The following is a 22,830-nucleotide window of genomic DNA, read 5'->3' as shown; positions in this document are numbered from 1 at the left end:
ATATCCTCTGGCAATGAATTCCACAGCTTAATTATGCATTCAGTGAAAAATAATTTTCTCCGATTTGTTTTAAATGAGCTACTTGCTATCTTTATGAAGAGCCCCCTAGTCCTTGTATTCTCCGAAAGAGTAAATAACCAATTCATATTTACCCGTTCAAGTCCTTTCATGATTTTGTAGATCTCTTTCATATCCCCCCTCAGCCGTCTCTTCTCCAAGCTGAACAGCCCTAACCTCTTCAGCCTTTCCTCATAGGGGAGCTGTTCCATCCCCTTTTATCATTTTGGTCGACCTTTTCTGTACTTTTTCCAGTGCAATTATATCCTTTTTGAGATGTGGTGACCAGAATTGTACACAGAATTCAAGGTGCGGTCTCACCATGGAGCGATACAGAGGCATTATGACATCCACAGTTTTATTTGCTATTCCTTTCCTAATAATCCCTAACATTCTGGGTTTTTTTTCAACACACACACATCTACCTCTCCTGGGCACCGATTGCATTAATCAAATGTACTGCCGCACTAAAAAGGATGCATTAGGGATAAATTATGCGTCCCTAGCATGTCCTTGGCATCGGGCATACAGGAGATGTGTGCTGTGTACGGGTTAAGAAAACAGACACTCAATACTATTTCCTTTTTATCCTGTGGCAGCTAATTTACCGGCACAATGCACACGCACAATTTACATGGCCTGGATGTATATTGGGGGTAAATATTGTGAGCCCCAATTTTTTTTTTTTTTGTCAAGCCTTTTTACTTTTTCATGTTGATGCTTTCTGTGGTTCCTTCTACTTGATATCTCGACAATATTAAGTGTGAAGAACCACAGAAAAGCAGTATTTTTGGTTTTTAGTTGAGCCCCTGACGTGCAGCAACACTTAACGCCAGCTCCGGGGCTGGCGTTAAATTTTCTGTGTTTAAAAAGTGCGCGTCGGGCGCATGGTGACTTTTTGCTTCGTGGTAATAGCTAATAGCTTCATCTGCATGGCATTTACATATGATGAGTGTTATTAGCTACGCACTTGTTTGGAAGCGGGTTTTGGACGGGCTAATCCCCTCGCTGCATCGGGAGTTATTCCAGTGCATCCAACCATGCGTTAAGCTGTGCGCTAGGCTGAGCGCACTGTATTGTATCAGACTCATAGAATTAGTTGAATGAGGCTATGAAATAATTTTATTAGTAATTTTACTAGAAGGGTGAAACTGGCCAGCTTTTAAAAAATGACGCAGAAGACCCCTTGGATCTTATTATTGAGTCTTTTTTTTTTTTTTTTTTTAATAGCCAATTTTAAGGCAGGGGGCCATGCTGTGGAGGTGGGTGTAATGTGTGGAAATGTCACATTAGGCATGACCCCCCCCCCCAAAAGATAATTCTGTCTAGAGACACCTCTGATTTCCTGTCACCTTAAGCATTAGTACAGAAATAATTGGGGGGGGGGGGGGTGTTTCCGGAGAGGCACACACATGTATTGGCCCCCGGGTGCCGGAGACCCCTCTGTATGCTGCTGCCTCCGTTTCACTGTTCCTAGTCTAGTCATTGAGGCTGGGAGTCAGGCACCAGGGTTCCCTTCCTACCCTCTATCATGGGCTCTAAATCCAGTTGCTAAGTGTCACCCTTAATGATGACCATGACTCCCCTCCCCGCTTGGGCTGTGAGTGCTTCCTCCAACATCTCCCGCACCAGATAACCCGATGACCCAACTCGGGGATTGAACTGGGGATTTCCGGCATGGCGATGCATAGATAGCACGGACATTGAGCGACCAGAGCCTCCTTAGTCATTCCTGAGATTCCTTTAGGGAGATTTCACACAATCATTAAGGAGAAAGGGGCAAAAAATGTCTTTAGCAATTGAAGCTTACGCACACTGTTCAGTTTGAACATGGAAATAAAGCAGGTAGTTTGGGCTGGTTAACTTTTAAATACTATTTTGAAGGAGTTTTGTGGTGATTTGAAAGTCTTGTATAAATGCAATTTAATTTATAATCAAAAAGGGCTGGATTACCCTTTTGGTACAATGGATTAAAGGAAAAATTGATCAAGAAACATAGTGCTGGCCTTCCAAATGCAGGACCATAAGGATAATGCCAGCTCAGCTTTCTATAGAAATGGAGAAACCTGATGGCAGAAAAAGACCATATGGCCTATCTAGTCTGCCCACCCACAGCAACTGTTCAGCTCTACCAGCCTTCCCACGCCCTCAGAGATCCCTCGCCATCTTCTTTAGCAATTCCTGCCATCAGGAGAATGATCCACCCTTGATTTTCCAATGTGCTCTGATTCTGTATTAGAGGGTGACAAGGACCAGAAAGCACTGAAAGAGGAGTTATAAAAAAAACAAAACAGAACTGGATCTTAATCTCATGATGACATATAGTGAGCACAACAGACAATCTGCATACATTTTCCATATGATGGGCTAATTTTTAGTCACATAGCCACATTGTAAGCTGGCATCCTCTTCTGGCATGCATCTGAATCCAGGGGCAAATCACTTAGTTTTACCATAAACTGGAGAGATGGGCTTTGAGTTTCATCTCCACCCCCCATAGTTGATGCAGGAGCATGCTCAGCCCACAGAAGACCTATCCCAGCTACTCCCATCTACAGCCAGGGAACAGTTTGCAGTTGCCCATACCGTAGCCGATGTCACCCCCATTCCTTGGGAGGTAGGGTAGGATTCCCAATGGTGCAAAGAAAATGGGGTGAGAAATGATAGGAATGAGGTTGTCAGCAATTCCATGTTGTAAGGGACAGACTGAGCCAGTCCTGCTATTACGCCATTGCATGTGTAGAGAGGCTGTGCTGCCTTCCTTACAGAAATCAGAAGGGCAAGGTCATGGATGCTGTCGGGTGAAACCGGAACTGAATTAGCATGTCTCTTATGATATGGCAAGTTTGGCAACACTAGATAGTAGATGGATAGCTGTTTCTGTAGGTGTAGAGACTATGAGGTGACACATTGATGGTTGTTAGGAGTTGAGGAGGACAATGGGGTGAAGACTTGGTAAACAGGGAAGGGGAGGCGCAGCAAGGTGGTGGTTATTATTGTGGGTATAGGGGATATGAAGAAGACTATGGTTATTGTCTGGCAGAGTGATTGCCAGACATTTCCTTGGAAATTTGCATGTATTTTTTTTTACATCAGTTAATGCCTTGTTTTAAGTACAAGATTGTGGCAATCCACAGAAAATAGAAGTCTGAATGTAATAATGCACTGTAGTATCTTTGTTCTTGCAATTTGATCTGTATCCCACTCATTTGTACATAATAACGTAGTAATAATGCAGAAAAAGACCAAAATGGTCCATCTAGTCTGCCCAGCAAGCTTCCCAAAGCAGTCACTGCCGCTCCGTGCAAGTTACGCCCATGTTTCTCTTAAGGGTAGTAACTGCTACTCCGTGCAAGCTACTCCCATGTTTCTCTTAAGGGTAGTAACTGTTGCTCCATGCAGGTTACTCCCATGTTTCTCTTAAGGGTAGTAACTGCCGCTCCGTGCAGGTTACCCCCAAGTTTCTCTTAAGGGTAGTAACTGCCGCTCCATGCTGGTTACCCCCATGTTTCTCTTAAGGGTAGTAACTGCCGCTCCATGCCGGTTAAGCTTTTTTATTTATTCCCATCCTCTAGCCTTTTAGGGATCCACAGTGTTTAGCCCAATCCCCTCTTCCTATTGCATCTGATATTTTGTCAAATCTAGCCCTAAGTTTGTACCTGAGACAATGGAGGGTAAAGTAACTTTCCCAAGGTCACAAGGAGCAGTAGTGGGATTTGATCCCTGGTCTCGCTGGTTCAAAGGCTGCTGCCATAACCACTATGGCTACTCCTTCCCCTTCCCTTTTTCTTTTTTTTTTTGTACAAGTAATCCCTGCAGAGAGCAGACTAGAGGATCGCAGCCTACCTCTGATAAAAACCTATCTCAGAAGGATTCTTAGAAAGACTGACAGTTTGAGAAGGCCAAAGGGCCAGGCATGTTGTAGCATGCAGAATGAAGGTCCAGAATCATAGGTTTTGATTGCTTTTCATTTGATTTCTTTCCCGCTCCTACAGGATATTATCAAAGCAAGTTACAAATAAAAGCATTCATAAAAATAAAACATACAGACAATACAATAGCGATAAAGATTGTTTGATAGACATGGTTTAAAGGATTAACGTAATTCAATAAATTAGCATGCTAAGAAATGCAATAACGAAGCATGAGTGGATAAAGATTATCAATCAAAAGGAGAGATGAAGACAGAGTTCCACTTTTGGACTTTAAACCTCATCTGACTAATTGATATTGAAAGCTTCCTGCAATAAGTGAGCTTTTAACATTCTTTGAACTGAGTTGTATCAGATAGTAAACGAAGGGATTCAGGAAGTTTATTCCAAATGATAGGCCTGGCCACTGATCACACACCTTCTAACAGACCTTTGTTGACTACCCTTTGCGCTCTAGGTTTTTAAGTTTGCAAAATCAAATTTAATCAAATGGGCTCCATATCATAAAGTAGCTTATGAATTAAAAGCAACACTTTAAATAGGAAGCCGGTGAAGGACAGCCAGTATTGTTCTAATATGCTCATGAAGGGGATGTACCAGTCAACAATCATGCAGCACTGTTTTGGACTCTTTGGAATGGCCTTAACATATTAGCTGGAACCGCTAGCAGCAGGCAGTTTCCATAATCAGTAGCAGGGAATAGTACAGCTTGAAGTGTAGCACAGAAATCAAAAGGCTTAAGCAGAGGTTTCAACCTCTGCAATAAACATAATTTCCAAAATGAGGTTCTTACAAGAGATTTAATGTGATGGCCTCATCGAAAGACAGCTATCTGGGGTTGTCCCAAAATTCCAGACTTCTGTTTTTAGTGAGAGATGACAATGATCAAGCTCAGAGATACTAAGGGATAATGAATGGATGATGAGTGATTCAAAATAAAAATTTCTGTTTTGCTTATATTCAAAATCACCTGATTATGGAATAGCCATAGTTTGATAGCAGATAAACAGATGGTTAAACATTTAAAAGTAGATGACCATGATGCTGTAACTGGGGAAAAAGTCATCAGCATACAGTTTGTACATTAGACCCAGTCCTGTGAGGAGCTGAGATAAGGGCGCCAAATAGATATTAAAACAGCGCAGCGGAAAGGGCTGATCCCTGTGGACACATGGTGCCAAGTGGAACAAACAGAAAAAATTCTTACTTGCTGTTGTCTATCTGATAAATATGAAATGAACCATGAGAGAACATTACCTCCAATAGAGATATCAGTCAAGCTTGAAATCATGATTTCATGGAGAAAATAAACTTTCCTGCAAAAGCTGTCTTATCTTTTGGAATGTGCGTAGCTCAGTAGTTTCTGAGGGAGTATTTCAGGATAAGAGATTTCCTGAGCAAAAATAAAATAAAGAATGGGAAAAGGGAAACATTATGCTTGCATGGTTCATCCATTTGCTACTAATTTTGCAATGGCCTTGGATTTCCAGTTCAGCTTCCTTTGATGGACTTTAGGTAAATTAGAACTCTGCCCACAATGCTCTCGTAATGCTTTGGTAACTGCCAGTGCCTTCTGGCTCCCCTCGGGCACAACTGGCTGATATCCTGAGATGTGCTGCCAACTTAGGCTCTGGGTAATTCCTGGGTTTTGACTTTTACATCCTGAAGCACCAGCACCATGGTGTCTGCACTCTCTGATCCTTCTGTTTACAATCGGCACCACGAGTTCCAGAATGCACCTGGGATGGGATGGCAGAAAACCAGGCCTGGCTCCCTTTCAAAATCAGCGTCACTTGTAGGGATGTGCAGATTAGTTTGGCTCGGTTCTGAACCAGGTGGATTTCAGCTTGGTTTGAGTTGTGAAAAATGCCACAAATTCACCCAAGTTCATTGGATGGAAATTATTATTATTATTTTTTTTTACTGCGAATCTCAAAGAAATGAGTGGAACTTTGTCAGTCTGTGGAAATCTGTGCATTTTGTCTACACCTGCCCCATTTTCTTTGTGTGTTTTCTGTGTGTTCACCAAATTAGTTTGAAAACACAGTTGTAGTTTTGGGATGGCAGTTTCCTCCTGCTCCTTTGGGCTTTCAGCTCCGTCAGAACCAGCCTTTATCGGGCAATGGTACCATGAGCCTTTATTCATGACTATCCAGGGGATTTGCCCTATTTTTGTAAGCTTCCCTAGCCTAGCTATCGTTTCCTTTAGAACAGGGACCTCCAAACTCTGTGCTCGAGAGCTGCATCGCAGTCCGGTTTTCAGGATTTCCATCATGCGTCCACTGTATGCAGGTATACTTTATGCATATTCATTGTGGAAATCCTGTAAACCTGACCGGATTGCAGCCCTCAAGGCCAAGTTCAGTGATCTCTACTCGGGGAACCTGGTTTGGTGGGCACCCTAGTTGTTCCAGTAAGTAAGTGTCAATGTGTGCAATGCCTGGGACTCCCTGCATTCTCCCTCTGTAGCATTTTCAGCTCAGGCTGACCCGAGTTGGGGGAGGGGGGCAGAGTTCTGAGGCTGGACCTGGGAATTGAACCCTGGTCTTCTACCTGACAGTGCACAGTACTGACGCTGACATACCAGGCTGGCCCACAAGTCTGCTTTAAAGACATTTGCACATCCCTGATCATTTGGCAGCTCTGGGTGAGAAGGGAAGAAGAATCGTTCAAAAGCTAGTGGCGGCTCAATTCATTATAATAAAAAAAGTGCAAAGACAGAACATTCATTAAATGTTTTATATACAGTCTTACAAGCCATGCTTTCATTCTGTATTTACAGCTGTCATCCAAGCCCCTCCCCCCTCCCCCCCCCGCATGGGATCAGAGATAAAAAAGGTTGTCCCCCCCCCCCCTCTGTTTCAGATCACCTGTTAGCCAACTCGTACATGGTCCAAGAGGAATCCCCTGAGAAGCAGCAAGCAGCCCAGAACAAGCGCAGGCTCTCCGTCATCTCGGACAGTAAGTTTGAGAGAAGCTTTTCAGAGGAGTGTGGCGAGAAGACCCCGAGCGAAGGCTCCAAGCCCCGTGTGTACACCATCTCTGGCGAGCGGCCCCTGCTGTCGGACCACGAGAATGAGAGCATGGAGCTGACAGTGCTGAAAGGTGGGAGAGAGGACCGTCACCGCCACCACCACCAGCACCACCACCACCACCACCACCACCATTCCTCCCAACCCCTGCAGAGCTCTGGCAGCACCCACAACATTAGCAGTCAGTGTAAGAGTTGGGTTGGCAGCCAGCAAAATACCAAGGAATGCAGCAGCTGTGCCCACCTGACGGTGCCTTCCCAGAACTCCTTTGACCTGGAGCAGCATCAGTCCAGTGAGTCCGACTGGCGAAGGAAAAAGCTGGAACGCATGTACAGCATCGATCGAGTGTCTGGTAAGTGTGTGTGTGTGTTGCAGAGGGATGTGTGCAGGTGGCACACATTGGCATATTAATAACAATGTGGATTTGTGGAGCACTTTTCTTCCAAACAGGATCCCCCCAAACACTTTTTACAGTGTAGTGTGCTTATTTTATTTTTTTAATACCACATAGCCACCTCTATTGTGTATCGCTTGATTGCGATGAAACAGGCGACTGAAAAGTGGCAGGAACGAATGGAAAAGTTGATACAGAGATTCTAGCACGAGAGGGTATTCTCAAATTTTTTTGGGTACCCACAGAAGCCTAATTTTTATTTTTCGAAAAAAAAAAAAAGGAGATAATCCATGAAAAAAAAATAAATTAATGGCATTTCTTTTAGGGTAATATCGCAGTGCTTGGCACTGGTGTTTGTTATACCATTTTATGTGCTGGACCCACTCACAGGCCAATGTAAAAAGGTGCATCCAGCCTAGCGCACAGTTTTACTTGCAGTTGGGCATGCGTTTGGGGCATGCAGGACTAGCGCCCGATGCAGGAAGGAGATTAGTGAGTCCAAAACGCACGCCCTAGCAAATGCGTATCCGACGGCGCCCGTTACACGTACATTCCATGTAGATGAGGGCATTAGCTGTACTCCAATATAGGAAAGCGCTGGGTGCCCAACACATACTTTTTAATAAGGGGAATTTAACTCCAGCTCTGGAAGTGGAGTAAAGTTAACTTGTAGTCAAGGGGCTCATGAGAAACATTAAAAAAACATGGTCCTCAGTGTTGCAGTAAATGTATAGTCCTCCTTAGTATTATCCCGGGTGTTGAATTTTCTGCTTGCAGTGGAGAAAAACGTATACTGTTTTGATCAAAAAGACACGCACCTTTCTTATGAGCACACAATTTAGACGCCCAGTAACAATGAGCGCCAGATATAATACACTTCAGCACCCTCAGTAAAATAATCAAAATAATCAAATAATCAAAATAATCAAAATACCTACAGTACCTAAATGTAAACCGGTGTGATATCTCAATTGAGATCGAATGTCGGTATACAAAAAATAAATAAATAAATAAATAAAAGAAGCGCGATCAAAATGGACACTCGTATTGTGTGCCTATTGTAATTCTGGGTGCCTGATGCAATAAACTCCTTTGAGTGCTACAGGCGCACAGTTCTCCCTTAGCGCATTCTTTTTTTACGCTGTCCTGATTTCCCTCTCATTTAAAAACTGCCTCGGGCACTCGGGCTGTGGATGTGCATACGTTAGGAGAACAGGTGCTTGATATGAGTGCCCGTTTTGAGCGAATGTCTTACTGCATTGGCCTGTCCGTGACTTCTCCAGCTGCAGCCAGTGAGTGAGCCTTGAGACAGTCTTTAACTAGATGCAAACTTCAGTGCAGGTGATGAAACTGCAGATCTGATTTTAATTTTTTTTAATTTATATTCTTCCTTTTGTGATTGGTCAGGCACTTCGGGGTGGATTACATTCAAGTACCGTGCTTATTTCTCTGTCAGAAATGGAAGAAAAGAAAAGAATGCCCATAGAGCTTATAGACACTTGAGTAATGCTGTATGTCATGTTGTGAGGTTCCTGCTGTTAACCATGCCCGCTGCCCAAGAACGCAGTTCCATGTGGTCAGTTTCTTTTACCGGGTATAACATTGAGGCTGGAAGAAAAAGTTTGTGACAAGCCAAGTGGGGAACAGAGAGCATAAAAGCATTAAAGCCAAGATAATCCAGTTTTTACATTAAATAAAAAATGAAACAATTAAGGGCTTTCTGCGATAGCTGTGATCACTATGGAGATGAGAAATCGGCTCATGGCTTGGAATATAGTATGTGGTTGGGTTGAGAGGAGAACAGGGGGGGGTTAACATCCTACAGTAGTTTAAAACTGAAAGGTGTTGTTGTGATCCCCCTAGATCACTGGGCCAGGGACCTGGATCTTGGTATTATTCCAACTGGGGTTAATAATGAAAAAACAGAAGGGACAAGGAGCAGGTGGTGCGTTGCCTGCATGCAGGGTAACTGGCCATAATGATCCTTCCTAATACTCTTCCATTATGATAGCCTGAGAGTGCAGTTTTAGCTGGGCTCCCACAGAGGCATGGTACAAGCCACTATGGGCAGTCCCTTAAAAAAAAAAAGAAAAAAAAAGTGCCTGCCCTCAGGTATTTGCCAGTTCTTAAGAGATTATCAGGATGTGATGGATTCTTGGGGACCCTAAACAGATAATAATTAGAGTTTTACCTAACAATAAACCACATAGAATCAGGAGTTTGCTGGGAAATCTTAATTTTTGTTACAATTGCATACTCTGGTTAATAATTAAAAAAAACAAACAAACAGTGATGGTTAATTAGATTTCCAGAATGGATTTATGTTCTGCCATGATGCTAAAGCCTTGTGTATCTCCATGATGTGAAATATAATTTTCCCAATTGGCAAATGTTGCTCAGAAATCAGACACTGGTGCTGCAGAGATACATTTTGTTCCTCCTTGCATCACATTAACTTGCTGTAAAAGTATATTTTTGTCTAGCTTGGATAGGGGGAGAACTGACCCAGTCAAGGGGATGAAACCATACCTTCTAACTTTGATCAACAGTAGTATAGTAAACAGTTGAAAAAATATAATGATTTACAGTTCATCTAATAGTCAAGAAAGGTAATTAGTTGCTTTTGTAGTAATATTTATTTTTTAGTTTTCTTTTTGATTTGCATATATTATGCCTTATCCAGGGCATCTTGTAAGAGTTTACTTTGGATCCACTTCAAGAATGGCCAACTGGCCAAGACTTTGAAGGCTAACTTTAGGCTAATCCTGGCTTTTAATGTCCCTTCTTGGCACATTTTGATGCCTGAGGTTAAGGAGAGGAAAGGTATCCATTCCTGATTAAGATTCCGAGATTACAACCTGAAAGCTGGATTATTTAAGTACATTAACTCCGTGATATAATATTTTTCACTGTCATGCTGGATTGGTCTAATTTGCTCACAGATTGCTGTATGGGAGCCTTAGGTGTTTTTCTCCAAGATCACCCATTCTTTTTTTGGCGTTCATACTTTCTTGCTCTTTTCTCCTGTTGAACTGAGACAGGGGTTACAGCTGCTCAATTACACTGTGTATCTTCTTTACAAACACTAGACGTTTGATAACCCTTCACGCCACTAAATTAATTTTACAGGAAGGTAGCTCTTGAGTTTGGGAATAAAAGGTCTACTCATTGAACTGTTGAATAGGAATATAACAGTAAATACATATGAAATATACAATATGCTGTACTTGTTTTTGTCCAGAGATAAATCTGTAGCCTCAGCTCAGTAGTTTATTTAAATGTGATTATGAATTTAATGATAGTGAAAGGTGGAACTTCAACAGAAGAGGAAGCCATAAGCACATTAGTCTCTTTGCCTGGTGGTAGGCAGGCCATGGCATATTGTTTTAAGTATACTTTATCAGTCGGAGAGGTCAGTGGCACAGTATTTAGTGGTAACAAAAATAAGGCCTCTCCAGGGGAGAGAGAGTGATATTTTTCAAACCTCTTTCAATAAATGTGATTTTTGTTAACAACATGGGCAAGATTGTTTGGCATGGCTGGTTTCAAAATGGTCACCTCAATGGGAGGAGAATTTTAGGAGCTGAGCTGGTACCACAGTGCCTGTGAGCTGATGTATCTCTGCTTTTTTCCAATCTGGCCTTGAAGAATGGAAAATGGACTTGCTTTTCAGGTTCTTTCATCCTGTTCATCTATCTAACATCTCATGATATGTCCTTATCCTAACCTGATACCTGATGGGTTTGGAATGTTTATGTTGAAAACCGGGCCCAATGAGTGTGTTACAGGTCTTAAAAATATAATCTATTAGAGTGGAGCAGGACAATGTCACACGCACATTGACTTCCAATATATTGGTGTTCTGTGAATTACACAAGGTCAGTTGACAATGATTAAGCAAGGAAGAGGCTGCATTAATAAGAGCCAGGGAGAGGCTCTTGGTGGGTCTGTACAGGGAATTTGCAGTGTTCCCTTTTATCATTCCCTGCTCTCTTATTATAACTATCATTGCATATTCCTGACTGCAGCAAATCTGTTATGACCTCTAGTTTAGTGTTGTTATCCTCCAGCTCAAAAAGAAGTATACAAGGGTAACAATGACAGTGCAAAGACACAAAAAAGAGGTGCAAATCATACAAGCTTAAATGACCTTGGTATATACTCAGTTCAATAATCTGAAACCTCTTGCCTCACAATGGCCTTCAAGCATACTCAGTCATGTATCTCTATCTTATTATATATCAGTTCAATGAAGTTCTCAAAATGTGCAATCCATAATATTAAGATAACTAAAGCAATCTAAAAGTGTACTTATCTTCTGGTCTTTAAATATTAGACCACAACTAATACTCATAACCACATCTGCTCCACTTCCTGTTACATTGGATCCAAAATTTGTTTTAAAGATATTAATTTTCCATTTGCCTGACATAGGTCAATGTTTTGGTGGATTCCACCACCTTCCTTAGGAATTACTGAAATATTATGCAGACAAAAAAAATATAGAGAAAATGCTGTTAAAAAAAGAAAAAGTTTATTTCAAAATTTACCTCACACAGAAATTCATATCTCCCCACCTTCCTCTCTTGGGAATTCTTCAAATTACTAAAAATGGGAGCTACCTCAACAGGACACCACCCTCCCTCCTTTTTTATAAACACTTTACCCAATCACAATCTTTTTCCAAAAGTCTCAATATTTAAAGGAACAAGACCCTAACTTAACTATTGACATGCTGCCCATTCCACTTTTTCAGACCATATGGTTGAATCGTATTCAACTTATAAATCCACTGTTGCTCTCTCTGTACCAACATTAAATCATGATTACTCCCTCAAGATCATATTGGAAGGTTCTCTAAAATGCAAACGTGAAATGTTCAAAAGTGTGCTGTGTCACAACACAATGTTTCACTAAGAGTGCATCCATTTTGTGACAAGTAATCACACTTCTATGCTCGATTTTGTGAGTTTTTATAGCCCTTTTGGTCTTCCAAATGTATATCAAATTACATGTGTACCACATGATGTATACTACTCCTTTTATATTGCAAATGGTTAAACAGTTGGTATGTTCGAAGATTGTCTAAAGGTAAACTGTCCCCTTCAAAACTCTGAGCACATGCAGAACATTGTCCATAGGGCCAGTGATCCATTCTCCAATGCTTTTGTATTTCTAAACTCCAACTGTATCACCATATCCCTAATGTTACAACCTTTGCTTAATTCAAAACTGGAAGTTCTTCCAATATCTTATGTAATTGCAGCACTTAGTAGTGTCTGCATATACTCTGTTGGACTCGAAAAACTAGCAGAGAATAGGGCACTGCACATACTAAATTTGATCTTCATGGATTTGATTTAAAGCACAATAGGAGTTCTCGATTTGGCCATCTAGGCCATTTATAATCCTTATGAACCACTGATTGGGGATAACCTCTCTTGGTAAATGCATCAATCATCTCTATAGTCCTCCTCTTATATTCCACCACAGTTGAACACAAATGTCTCAAATGTAAAAATCGACTAATGACCAAATTATATCATTCTCTGTGGATGACAAGAGTATTTCTGTCTGTTGATTTTCTGTATATGGAAAATTTAAACTTATCCTGAACCATACTGATACAGATATCAAGATACAGTTTACTTTTTTTCACTAATAGGAAAAATGAACTGCAAATTAGTTACAGTGGTCCAACCATTCAGTGAAAATAGGGAACAAGTCTTTACCCTAGTCCATAATTCTAAAATATCATCTATGAAACGCCTCCATTACATGATGAAAGCTTGAAAGGGACACTGATTGTAACCAGATCTCGTCAAAATAACCAACATAAAAGTTTGCTATATCTGGGGCTAACGAGTGTCTCCCTAGCTATCACTTTAATTTGCTTATAAAATTCTCCATTGAACATAAAGAAAATGTTCCACCAATACAAATCATGTCAACTCGCAAATAAAGGCATTGGGAAACTGCTGGAATTCCGTCCGTGTCTGCAATGATTGCCAAATTATTTATTTATTATTTATTTTAAAACACTTATTACTTTAATGCCATGTTCTATGGGATATTTGTATACAGTGAGACTGCATCAATGGTGGTCATATATAAATTGTGAAATGGGCCATTAGATTGTTGTAAAACATTAATCATTTCAAATTAATCTCTTACATAAAACAGTAAGAGTGGCACCAGTAGATGAAGAAATTTTTCCACGAATATAGACAAAACTTCTCATAATGATCCTTTTGTTGAAGTGATAGATCAGCCTGGAGGATTAATTAGAGTATTGTATACCTTTTAAAAGTATGTAAATAACTGGTTTCATTGGAAAATCTACCTTCAAATATTTGTATTCATGGGTAGTAACCCATGATCTCTGCAACGCAATGTCTAGTTCCTTATCAATCCATTCCTTTATCCTTGGCGATGGATCTTCTGATAAATTGCTGTAACATGTCATGGCTGCTAGATGCCGCTCAATCTTACACCTGTAAAAGTGTGTCTCTGTTACCATGACTGCCCCACCTTTGTCAGCTGCCTTAATCACAATAGAGCTATTTTCCTGCAACTCCTTCAAGGCTTGATGTTGTTCTACTGTCAGATTATTTAATCATCTCCCCATATGTGATGGCATCTTTTTAATGTCCCTTCATACCAATTCATAAAAAGTATGAATCGTGGAATCAATCAGCCCTGGTAGTATCCATGTTGACAGTCTGGAAAATAAATATTATCCAACTAGTAGAAAAATACAACTTCAGTCACAACTGGCATATGAATTTAAAAAAAGCACATTTCCACCTGAAATAGATCAAAGGTTTTCATGGGAACAAATGACAAACCCTTCTGTAGAACAGAAATGTGTGCTTGAGTCAATACTTTTGAAGAGAGGTTGGTCACCAGTCACTCTGAAACATCTGAGACCGAGTTAAAGGTGCTTCTCATGTCCGCTGTGGTGCTTACAAATGGTTCTTTTGTGGGGGAACTCCTCCCTTTCCAGCTAATGAAAATGAACCCACTGATCTTTGAGACCCTAAAAAAGCACTCACTGATTTATCTGCCTCTTCTCCTGAAGAATCAGATGAGGATGAAGAAGCATCAAAAGCAACAGTTTTTCTATTCTGTTTAAAGAGAGGATTCATCAAATTATACATTGTTCCACATTTCTAATCACTTCATCTCGTAAAAAATTTTTGTTTGATCTTTTTTTTATATCTTCCAAAAATTTGGCCCTTGTAGATTGAAACTCTTTCAATTGTTGGCCAAAACCCTCTTTTGGAAATTGGTTTTTAAACCACATAAATCTTTGCCAACTTCGCTGTTCATGCTAACAGCTGTTAAAGTCACGTGTTCAATGATAAGGAGCATTACTGTATATCAAGTGAACATTTATTTAAGATATTCCATTTCATTACGAAAGTACTATTATCCGTGTATAAATAAGGCTCCTTGTTCAAACATAAGCCCCGTGGGATTCTCTGAGCTCTAACATATTCAGTCAAAATGCCTGCGTGGAGATCCATTCAGATTAACTTCTTATTCAAGCATATAACTTGTTCCTGCGACTGTTCAGTATTAGCAAAAGTATTCGGTGTGTGATTGGGAAAAGCTATAGATATTGTTCCACCGTGGAGGTGTGCTCATTTTGAAAACCCAAATGATTTTCAAACAGGAAATCAGAAAATAATAAAAAATCAAGAACACTTTTCAATGATAAAAATGTTATCAATCTCTGCTCATAATCCAGTATATCCTGATAAAATAAGCAGATACTTTTCATATTACCACATGAAAAATACAAAACAGAGGTGTAAATCCTACAAGCAGTACCAGAAGTAAATGTGCTCCAATTCAATAATCTGATGCCTCTTGCCTTGCAATGGCCTTCAGGTATACTCAGTCATGAGCACGTATCTCATCATGTACCACTTCAAATCATTTCTCAACATATGCAATCCTTAACATTAAGATAACCAAAGCAACCTAAAAGTGTTCTTATCTTCTGGTTTTTTAATCTTTGACTGCAACTAATACTCATATCCATGTGTGCTCCATGTCCTGTTATAATGGAACCTAAAATTTGTTTCAAAAATATTCATTTTTCCATTCTACTGACTCAGGCCTGTGTTTCGGCAGACTCCACCGTTTTCCTCAGGCGTCACTCAAACATTCTGCAGACAAAGAAAATATAAAAACATTGTAAAAAAAAAAGTTTATTTCAAAATTTACCTCACATACAAATTGATATCTTTCTCGGGAGTCTTTCAAATTACTAAAAATGATGGCTATTTCAACAGGACGTCGACCCCCTCCCTTTTTATAAACACTTTATCCAATCACAACCTTTCTCCAAATGCATCAATATTTAAAGGAACAAGAGATCTGGAAGAAATATTATTTTACGGAGGTTGTGCAAACTCTGCACAGCGATGTGAAGTAGTGTTTAGAAGTGGACTCAGTCCTCCTGCTCATTGCATGTCACCAGTGGCCCTTATTACCACTACTGATGACCCTGCTGCTGCTAGAAAGGACTATGAGAGGGGTCCTACAAGGGAGCACTGACAGAAATGAAGTGTGCAGAATTTAGTTGGTTCCACGTGTATCAATCTCCCAGTGGAAATTTTGTAATGATTCCTGATGAGAGCGATAGTTTTGAGTTATAAACCTAGAATGATATCAAAACATATATCAATATAGTGTAGGAAAATTTTTTTTTTTTATTAGCAGTGAAAATGTAGCTGCAATTGTGTAATTTCCCTAATCTTTGAGGGGTGTGGGGGTGTGGGTGAGTTCGTAAGAGAGTTTATTTACAGGGTCTCATATTAATGAAAACGTTATGATCCCATCTCTCACCTTCCTGATGCCATGTTCTCTTTCTTTCTCTTTCTACAACAGATGATGGCCCTGTTCGGGCATGGTTTCCGAAAGAGAACCTCTTCAGCTTTCATACTGCCACCACAACTATGCAAGCGTAAGTAAATCTGTCCTCTGTGCCTCTACTGAGTTGGGCTGGGCTCAGATTGGGCTTCACAATCGCATCTCACATCAGCGATTTCCACTCCTCTCGCTTCCAGACTCTGTTGGCTTGGGAACACGGTAGGACTAGGGCTTTGATGTCTAGCACCCGTTGGGTGCTCTGCAGGTAACCTCAGGATCAGGCATTTGGCTTTCACATGAAATTCTGGGTGGAGGGTTACAGCGCTGGACAGTGCCCGTGCAGCCTTGCTTGAAGTCGCCTTCCAGCCGATTACTAAGGGGGTGAATTTTCGAAGGAGTCACGTACATAAAATTAGCATACGCACACACAAGCAGCTTGAACTTGCATATGTGCTGTTTTTTATAAATATAAAAGGTACGCATGTATTTTCAGTTTTGCGTGCACTTTTACCTGCGCAAAATAGGGGTGGTCTATGGGTTTTCCAGGGCAAGTAAGTTGCTATTTTATAAGGAATTTACACAAATGCATTAGGCAACTTATTTATTTATTACCGTCCTTCTTAGATAATATCACAACGGTTTACAAAATCAGCTTTCAGTTACTGGGTCAACAATCCCATTCTGTTTCAAAGTTCATATTCTAGGTCAATATAACAGCAAATACATTTTCTAGGTCATATTTATACATAATCTAATTCATCTCAACAGCAAATGGGTATTCTGAGTCAATACATCAAGATTAAGTACAAGGTAATTAGGGTGCCTTGATGTAGAATTATTACTTATGATTTCCATTTCATTATACTCAGTATACATTTAACATCGATCAATATTTATTGCTTAATCTGTTAGCATAGTCTGGGGTTCTGACAGTGATGTTATTGGCATTTTCGAGTTTTATGTTCATATGCATTTCTAAAGAGCCATGTTTTCAGTTCTCTTTTGAAACTCTTTTTTTCTGTTATCTGGCATAGAGGCTGTGGAAGAAAGTTCTATAGTTTAAGTCCCGCTATGCGTTTTTATACCTGCTAATTATCTGGCACAAATATCAGACTCATCTGTTGTCTGCTATTGTTGAGTGGGAGTTCTGGTTGAACTGAGGAGAATTCAGGGTCAAGAACTAGGAGAGTCTTGATGAACTGGTGGATGTATCGGGGAACTGGTGATTTCAGTTTCGTGCGCATGTTTTAAAATATACCGACTTCCGCGTATATTATGCAAGGAAATTCTGTGTATATTCCTTAGGCAGGGAAGTTCTATTTTTTCATGTGTAAAGTTTACACATGTATGTTTATAAAATAGGTAGAGAAAATATACATTTTTAATGCATTGCAGATATTCGTATGTAACCAAATTTATACACATGTGTTGGGGGGGGGGGGTTAGATATTTGTCTGTTTTATAATCTATGTGTACCTCCACGTGGTCGTATACATTTGTATACGGGGCTGTGCAAAATTGTTTGAAAGTTAAACTCTCTGGGAGCTGAATGAGCAGCAAAGATTTCTTGCCTGCTTTATTCCTGGAGGCTCTGCAGCAGTCCCAGCACCTCTTTTCCTGACGCATGGGAGATCCTAAATCATCCTAATCTCCTATGGGGTAGATTTTTTTAAAAAGTACGCTGGATTTTATAAGATATGCGCATAGCCGCGCGTATCCTCTAAAATCCTGGATCGGCGCGCGCAAGGCTGCCAATTTTGGGCAGCCGGCGCGCGCCGAGCCACGCAGCCTGCCTCCGTTCCCTCCGAGGCCGCTCCGAAATCGGAGCGGCCTCGGAGGGAACTCTCTTTCGCCCTCCCCTCACCTTCCCCTCCCTTCCTCTACCTAACCCACCCCCCCAGCCTTATCTAACCCCACCCTTACCTTTGTCCGTAGATTTACGCCTGCGAGAAGCAGACGTAAATCTACGTGCGCCAGCGTACTGCTGGCGCGCCGTCCTCCGACCCGGGGGCTGGTCCGGAGGCCTGGACCACGCCCCCGGGCCGGCGCCACGCCCCCCGGTCCCACCCCCAAAACTCCACACCCCACCCCTGAAACGCAGCGTCATTGGGTCCCACCCCCCGACACGCCCCCTTCCAAAAACCCCGGGACCTACGCGCGTCCCGGGGCTCTGCGCGCGCCGGCGGCCTATGGAAAACAGGCGCGCCGGTGCACAAGGCTTTTAAAATCCGCCCGTATGTGAGCACTTAGAATTGTAACCCTTTGTGGAGGGGAGGATAGCTGTTTCCCCTAGGGCCATAAAAGTATTTGTTAGCCGGGGCTACTTTCTCCATCCCTCCCCTTCTCTCTCCAGCTCCCAGGGAGTGGAGGGGAAAGGAAATCCTTTGTGGCCCTGGTGATGGAGGGTTTCTCCTGAAGTGTGCGGTAGCTCATAGCAGCAGTGTTCTCCTCAGGGACAAAAAGGCTGGACTCAGACTGGGGGGGGGGGGGGGTTCATCTTAAGTTTACCGATTATTTCCAAAATGTCAATCACTGTCCCACAGAACATTCCACAAATGAAACTGTACATTCAAACTATTTACATTGTCTCTCTGCTGGAGTGCGTGTGGCCTTTCTAGCTCCTGGGAGAGAGCTTGCCATTGCCTCCATGTGTGCAAACTCTCCAGTAGATTGGGGAACTCGGGGGAGGGGGGGAGGGGGGGCACGCACATGCCATGCCACAAAAAGATCCTACCCGAGTCCAACATTCAGCCTGATGCCCACAGAATGTGTCCCGATCCCTTTGGTGTGGAGATCCGGGAATCTCCTAAGGCTTGATATTACAACCTCAGTTGACCTCTCTGGGAGAGAAGCCTGATGTTCCAGTTCTGCTTACAGCCCTCTATCTCTTTCCACAAGTGTGCAGAGGGGTGGGGGAAAGAGCCCTCCACACTAACAAAAAAGGGAAAAAATTCAAAAGTGTCTATGCAAAATGTAGTACTGTCGCTGGTCTTGCTTCCTTTAGGGAGTGGAAGGGTTGCTCACAGGTCTCCAGTCCCTGCTGTCAGGATTGGGGGGTTTGCCCCTTTCCAAAGCACAGATTATTTCCCAAAGCAAGAAAACCGAATCCAGAAGCTGACCAAAATCTACAAATTCCTCTCTCTCTTAAAAAGGGGAGGCAGACCCTCTCAGACAGGGAGCGTACTGCTGAGGAATCTCCTCTAATACAAGAAAAACATCAAGCTGGGTTAGTGGGCCCAGCTCGGCAGGGAGAAAGTAAAATACCTCCTTGCTCTTCAAAACCTAAATCAAAATGACCACCCACTCCCTACCTCTAACTCCGTCTTATGCCCCTGGGATATCCAGTCACAGTCAGCTCAGTGGAGAGATTGAAAGAGAATGGAAAATCCCAATGTTCTCATAAGTCCTGATGGTAAGGTACCTGGGGCCATCTAGTGGCTGACCGAAGGGCCGGCCACAGAAAGTTTACCAATGAACCATTAGCTAGAAATATTTGTATTTCTGTCTGACAGTCAGCACTGCTCTCCTTCAGTGAATAGTGAGATACGCAGCAGGGTTGCTGATGATTGAACCATTAAAACACGACAGGGATTGCCTTATCTTGCCTTTACTATACAGCTCAGGTCTGTTAGGTAGGAGGCCAATGGACAAGTGATTCAAGCACCTGATAAATGTTGTAATATCCAGGAAAGGCAGGCTCTGGAGTGTGTTAATGTTTTGGGTTGATAAATCATATCTTGTTTTAATGTTAAAAGATGGAGTATATAGCAGCACAGATCTGACATCATAAAAGAATCACTGTCAAAGTGGTTTTGCATGTTATACATTTACAGCTAGCGAGGAGAATGTTCAAAGCCATTTACCTCGGTAAATAGTGGTTAACCTGGATAAACAGGCTTGTCTGAAAATTGCCCTGCTCAAAACGACTAGAAATGTGAGGTTCGCAACGTGTGGACTTTTAGCCGCATTAAAAAATGGCATTCCTTGGGGGGAGGGGAGCATTGAGAAGGGGGCAGTAAAATATGAGTGCAAAATGGAATTTTCAGATCTGTATACATTCTCTTTCCTCCCCACAGGGAAAGAAGGAAGGGTCTGCAGGTACCTTTGCCAGCAGGCATTCATCTAAGCAAATATTTTACAAGAAAAATGTCATGCCTGGTTTTCTTTGAAAATTGTCTACCAGACATGTGGGTAGGAAACTTCCCACAGACTTGGCACCCAGGTGGGCTACTGAAAGTTGCCCATTGTTTGCATTCAGATATATAGATGTGCTTGAAAAGTAAGTAATCGTGTACTATTTTTAAATACATGTTTGGGAGTTCGTTTTGGGAAAATAAAACTTGACCTGACTCTGTTAAGAGGAACGTGGATCTGATTTGTATAAATCTTAAGAACAGATTTGCCATTTGCAATAAGAAGAGAAACTGCACTGCATTATAAGAGAAGTCTTCAAAGCTTGTCCAGAGTGTTTGGCTGGCTAACTTTGGCACTTAACTGGACAAACACTAAGATCCGAAAGGCCTGCTTGTCTGAAAAGCCATAACATAGATAAGAGTTTTTAGCCAGCTGAAAACATATCCAGCTATGTCAGAGGCGGTCCGCTGGTGTTCTGGGGTTTAATGCCATTATCCAGATAAGTTAGCTGGATAATGCCAATTTTCAGCATTTATCTGGCTAATGTCACAGGATAATTTTAGGATAGCGGAAGAGCAGTCTTAAAGTTAGCTGCATAAACTTATTCATGCCCATGCCACTAAGTATCCTGACTAAGTTCACAGGATAATTTTATTCAGCTAATTTTCCTAGCTGGTCAGTGGCTGAATATAGACCTCCAGGGTTTAAAGTCTTAATTATGGCTAAAAGAAACCCCTATGAAATTGAATACAATCTCCTTGTGGGTGGGGGGCACAGAGGATGGTAGTGATATGGACAGACTGAGTTTAATTTGATCTTAGCAACTGTTATATTCAGCATGCTAATATTTCACATTGTTTCCATGTGCTCATTTTCTAGGGTTGCCAACTTTCTCCCCCCCCATAATAAAAAGAAAACAACCAAATGCCCCACCCCATCCCATTCCCTTTCTTTATTTTGGGCTATGGTTCAAAATAATTTTTCAAATTCTGTTTAATGCAGATCTGTAGTAGCCCTATTGGTCCTGGAAAAAGCTGGATTCTTTGCTGGCTGTGATACCTTTGATTGGTCTCACATTAGACTTATCCAAAGATGATGTTTTAGAGAGCACACAGGTGCTTTCTTCAGATATCTGAAGAAAATGATATGGTATCCAAAGTTCATCTACAACAACACAAGAATATAAAATTTGACATACTGGGTCAGACCAGAAGTCCATCAAGCACAACAGCCTGTTAACAACAGTTGCCAATCCAAGTCACAAGCACTGGCAGGATTCCCAAGTTCATCTTAATAATGGTTTATGGACTTTTTTCCCAGGAACTTGGCCAAACCTTTTTTTAATCCAGCTACACTAACAGCTTTTACCACATCCTGGCTTCTGAGTCATGATGTACAATGCCACATGGAGTCCTGTCCTAACTGTGCAGTTAACAAGAGCTCACACTTTCACCCTTGGAGGCTGTTCCAGCCATTGCCAGCCTCTGAGAAACCATGGACCCATTTGGCCATGGACCTCGTCATTGACCTAACTCTCTCTAATGGCTGTACTATTTGTGTTGCTGTGGACCAGTTCTCAAAAATGGCTCATTTCATAATACTCTTCAGACTTCCTTCTGCACCAGAACTGGCTCGTCTCTTTTTTTCAGCATATCATTCGACTCCATGGCTTACCTGAAAACCTTCTCCTAGATCAAGAAGTGCAATTCATAGCACAGTTCTGGAAAAGTCTATGCAAGAAGTTTGAAATTTCTTTGGACTTCTTCTCTGTGTACCATCCACAAAGTAATGGACAGACAGAAGAACCAATCAAATCCTCAAGGGACTACTAAGGGCATATGTAAATAAACAGCAGGACTATTGGGTGTCTCTCCTTCCTTGGGAAGAATTCTGCCATAACAATCATGTTGGAGAGTTCACAGGGTCACCTCCATTCCAGCTCATCCTGCTTGAAGGTTCACTTTTTGAGTATGGCAAATAAGTGGTTTTCCTGGAGCATCTGCAGCACTTGTTTTTCATGCTGACAATGCTGTCGCAGGGAGTGTGAGAAAATGAGGATATCACCCTCACATGAGAATAGAGGAAGTCCCTCAAGATCTTGTTGACCATGTGCTGGAAGATGGCAGCGACATTGAAAAGACCAAATTGCATTATGAGGTATTCATAATGCCCATCACAGATGATGAATGCCATCTTCACTCCTCCCTCTCCTATATCGGGTTGAGATAGTAAGCTACTCTGAGATCTGGTTTAGTAAATATCTGCGCCTCTCGTAGACAGAGTTCGTAATTAGGGGCAGCGGATATCTGTTCTTGTGGGTTATAATGTGGAGGCCCCTGTAATCAAAGCATGGCCTAAGGGAGTCATCCTTCTTACCAACAAAGAATAATTCTGCCCC

General features: G+C 41.7%; 1 protein-coding gene across 7 annotated transcripts in view; it reads left to right on the top strand.

The window, feature by feature from the left end:
• NSMF (NMDA receptor synaptonuclear signaling and neuronal migration factor) overlaps nt 1-22,830 on the top strand; it is a 137,163-nt gene that overhangs the window by 51,547 nt on the left and 62,786 nt on the right. For all 7 annotated transcript variants that reach the window (XM_029612180.1, XM_029612185.1, XM_029612183.1 and 4 more), the window contains exons 3-4: nt 6,855-7,373; nt 16,317-16,392. In XM_029612180.1, the coding sequence (XP_029468040.1) occupies nt 6,855-7,373; nt 16,317-16,392 (595 nt within the window). The remainder of the gene's footprint in view (nt 1-6,854; nt 7,374-16,316; nt 16,393-22,830) is intronic.

Source organism: Rhinatrema bivittatum, chromosome 8 (assembly GCF_901001135.1).
Source record: "Rhinatrema bivittatum chromosome 8, aRhiBiv1.1, whole genome shotgun sequence".
In the NCBI taxonomy this organism is placed as follows: Eukaryota; Metazoa; Chordata; class Amphibia; order Gymnophiona; family Rhinatrematidae; genus Rhinatrema; species Rhinatrema bivittatum.
This window is presented reverse-complemented; position numbering and strand designations above follow the sequence as displayed.